Source organism: Gossypium arboreum, chromosome 4 (genome assembly GCF_025698485.1).
Source record: "Gossypium arboreum isolate Shixiya-1 chromosome 4, ASM2569848v2, whole genome shotgun sequence".
NCBI classification, from domain to species: Eukaryota; Viridiplantae; Streptophyta; class Magnoliopsida; order Malvales; family Malvaceae; genus Gossypium; species Gossypium arboreum.
Genome location: NC_069073.1, coordinates 57040357 through 57044582, shown reverse-complemented (window position 1 = coordinate 57044582; position 4226 = coordinate 57040357). Strand labels below are relative to the sequence as shown.

At 35.8% G+C, this 4226-nt stretch overlaps 1 protein-coding gene across 1 annotated transcript; it reads left to right on the top strand.

Annotated features, from left to right (window-relative positions):
- Positions 1-1271: 1271 nt before the first annotated feature.
- LOC108465364 (uncharacterized) lies at positions 1272-3599 on the top strand. The gene is made up of 4 exons (XM_017765698.2): positions 1272-1779; positions 2017-2066; positions 2521-2591; positions 2711-3599. Exons 1-4 carry the CDS (start codon positions 1519-1521, stop codon positions 3400-3402), a joined length of 1074 nt encoding a protein of 357 aa, XP_017621187.1. The 5' UTR covers positions 1272-1518; the 3' UTR covers positions 3403-3599.
- The last annotated feature ends 627 nt before the right edge of the window (positions 3600-4226 follow it).

Genomic DNA, 4226 nt, shown 5'->3' with positions numbered 1-4226 from the left:
GATGTATGTTCTTTGACCAACTGAGGTGGTCATAGCCATATAGTAATTGCACGTTATAAACACAACGTGATAATGATTGAACATGAGTGCTTGATGAATAAGTTGGTAACCAGAGTATAATGATAAAAGTGGTCATCAAAATGACAAGTCTTATGAATGTGAAATAAGGAGTCTAGACTTGGTATTGCATGAGTAGATGCATTACTTGTAAGAGGACATGTTAATGTTAAGGATGTGTCTTATTAAAGAGTGTTTAATCACTAAAATGATGCCATGATTTGCGATTTTGATGTGCATAAGGTTGTAAAATATTATGGGTAACATGAAGGCTTGGAAAATAGCCTAAGTGTTGGCCACACGGGCTGAGACACGACTGTGTGTCTCAATTGTGTGAGGGACACGGCCTGGAGACACGGGTGTGTGGCCCGGCCGTGTAGTTCGATGTGCATGCTAATGTCATAAACAGAGAGTCACACGGCCTGAGGACACGGGCGTGTCCCTATGTCCACACGGGCGTGTGACCCTGTTTCATGGGAAAATTTTGTAAGTTTTCTTGAAACTTCTTAAAGTTCTCAATTTAGTCCCAAATAAATTCCGATGAATGTTTTAGGGCTTCGTAGACCCAAATAAGGGAAAAGAGATTTTATGGCCCGATTTTTGCATGAATGTGTATGTTTAAGTCCGGTAATGCCTCGTACCCTATTCCGACGTCAGATATGGGTAAGGGCGTTACAGATTAACGAATTTTTTAATATCTGTGACTAATTCGAATAATTATATTAATTAAAGTGACTAAATTGACAAAAAACTTTAAAATGGCCAAATAGAAATAACGATAATATAAGGTGACTTGCAGTATAATTTACCTTTTAAAACTAAAAAAAAAAAATTGATTAAAGAATATAGGAATTGAAACACTTTATTAATCTAAGATATACGGAGAAGAATAAAAAATAGAATAGAAAAAAGGGTAGAGTTATATAATTTTTTAAAAATAAAAAAGGGGGCATAAATAAACAGATGAGAGTCGTTGCTGTTAGAGAGGAGAAGAGAGGGACCCACCGATCTCATCCAAAAAGTATAAACGATAAAACTACCCACTCCCATAATTTGGTTTCTCCCCTCATTTCCACCCTGGCCATCCCCTCCCGATTCCTCCACCGTTTACCTTCTCAACCGGTCACCCCTTTCCCACGTGCTCCCCACGTGCATCACCCCTTCTTCCCCTTTCTGTGGTGCAACAAATAAAAGTTAGAGAGAGAAATAAATTACTGAATAATATTAAAAAAAATAGTAATAATTATTATAAATATTTGGGTTTTGCATTTATTTTTCCATATATTCTCCTCTCTTTTATTTCTCTCTCAAAGCAAAATCTGACTTTTTTTTTTTTCTCTTCTCTTTGCCTTGTAAAGATTGATTATATCTTGCTTTGCTTTGGTTTGGTTTCCTTGAGTGTTTTGTTTTTTTTTTTATTTTCTCGAGAGAGAAAGAAAGGGAAAATCTTATCTAGCATCGATGAGGATCAGGAAAAGACAGGTTCCGCTACCTTTCTCTTCCATTTCACCAGTACCCCTTTCATCAGATCCCAACTTTAACCGCCCTCCGGTAGCGGTGGTGCAACTCCCGCTACGGCAGCAACAACCATCCACTCCTTGCTGCTTTGATCCTCACTACCCTTCTCAATCTGATCATCCGATCGGCCAACCACTACCAACCCAACCCCGTGATGGAACAACACATGGAGAACAACTCACGAAGAACAAACAAGACTACTTGGTTAGTTCAATGATTCAATCATTACAAACAACTAAATAGTACATCTTATTTCCTTTCTTTCATTTTTATCATAGTTTTAACTTTATTTCTGAGACTGCACTAGTGTTCAACGTAACAAAAAGAAATAAAGCATCTCTTGTTTGAATTCTCTTTTTACTTTGATTAATTTGCACCCATTAAAGTTGCATCAGGTAAAATTACAAACTTGCTAAGTGGGATCTTTTTTTCTTTTTGTAGGTTTTGAAGACTGGAGGAGAAGAAGAAGTGGAGAAGAATAATGATACCAGGTAAGAACTGAAGGGCTAAAAAAGTTTAAATTAAAAACAAAAACCAAATTTCTTCTGTTATTTCATAAAATCTTGTATTAAAAAGGTGAAAAAGGAAGAAGGGTCTTGATCTTAACTTTTTAACCAACACTAAAATGAAAATAATACTGTAATTGGAAATACTGTTTTTAGGTGTTTTTATTTCAGCTTTGGCTAGCAACCATACCTTCCTATCTAATCTAATCTTTTTTTCTTTTTCTTTTTTTTTTTTATCTTCAATTTTGGTTAACTAATGTATATGTCCATGCGGTGCACGTTAGCATCGGATGCTGGTCCCCGTCTCAACTTTCAACCAATGTTATTTACATCTTGCTCCATGTTTTGCACTTATTTCATTCATTTTTTTTCATTTTTTTTCTTTAATAAAAATTTATGTTTGTGGTTGTGGATCTTCTGGGTTGGGTTGGTTTGCTAGGGAGAAAAATGTTTTGCGTGCAAAACTAGGAACTGGGTCTCCTCCACAGTCGAGTTCTTCCCATCATCAAGGTAAGAATCTTCTGCATATGTTAATCAAAACGGAAGAATGAAACCACTAGTGTTTGATCGATGTAGTATTTGAAGGTGGTTGCACTTTATTGTTGTTTTGATTGCACTTAAACTAAAAGCTGTTGGGAGATGGGGTGAGGGAGAAAAAGCATTTCCATTGAAGAAGAGAAGAGGGAGCGTTGAAACAACAGGGGACGATGATGATACAATAATGGCGAAAGATACAAATAATAAGCGGTCGATGAAGAGCAGTACCAGCAAGATGAAGACTAAGCTGAGCAAGAAACTTGTGCAGCAGCAGCAGCAAAGCAATGGTGAAGAACAAGAGAGCAAAGACATTGCTTGCACTAATGTTGATTATAATAATAACAATTCTAGTGGTGCAAAAAAGAGAGGTCGAGGTGGTGCACTCATGGAAGGGTCGCGGTGCAGTCGAGTTAATGGAAGGGGATGGAGATGTTGCCAACAAACACTCGTTGGTTACTCTCTTTGCGAGCATCATTTGGGCAAAGGTAGGCTGAGGAGCATGACTAGTGTTCGAAGCCGATCTTTAGCAGCAAAGGAGGAGGGACAGCCTAATAATGGTGATAATCAAGGTCTGATGTTGTCCAATCTTTCTTCTTCGTCCCAACAATTAGCAAAGCGTGAATTGCATGGTGAAAGTGGTGGGAATGATGCAGAAGGAGAGGATCAGAAGCCATTGATGATGACAAAGAAGAGAGCGAAGCTTGGAATGGTTAAAGCTCGATCCATAAGTAGTTTGCTGGGCCAAAACGACAATGCAATTGCAGTAGCAGATGATAGTAACTAGCTGAGCCTGAGAGTGTATGAAAATAAATAAATAAAAGGTTTGAGGTTATAGTAACTATTATTATTATTATTATTATTATTATTATTATTATTATTATATACCTGATGCAACTGTTCCCAACTTCGTTTTTATTTGAGATTCTTAATGGACTGGTGCTTGATCAAATGTTTTTAATATTTTCCTTTTCTTTTTTTAAATCTTCTGTTCAGGCATGATGATGGGCTTAATGTTAAATAAATAGAATGGAGCCTTCTTTTTTCCCGTTGATTGTTGGATGTGGATTTCCTGGTCTAAATGTACTTTAAGAAATTATATTATTATATAAACACATAAATATAGTTACTGTGCATCTTTTGACCAATAAAAGTGCATGAGAATGCAGTCACGGTCATGGCTGCGCAACACAAGGTTTGATCGAAGGAAGAGCTATTGAATATGAAAGCATGTTCAGTTAGAATTATTGACTTCTGCTTATAACATGGAAATTGAACCTTATTCTTTATTTTAATTTTTTTTTCCTTTTTGGATAATTATGTGTGCCTTGAATAAGAATTAGAAATAGAGGTAAAATATATGGTGTAACTATCATCACGTTATTGCATGGGTAAAACTTATGTTCCTTCTATATTTATATTTGGGTGGGATGGTGTGATAGGTTTGACTCCTTGTTAAATGAGTTTAATCATCACTTCATATAAGTAAATTGTTATTTTGATCAAAAGGATTTCAGCTATGGTAAATTATATGTATACTATTATTTAAAAATTAACTAAATTGATAGCACTCATCAAATAAATAGGTTTTAACTCAATTAAAAATTATCG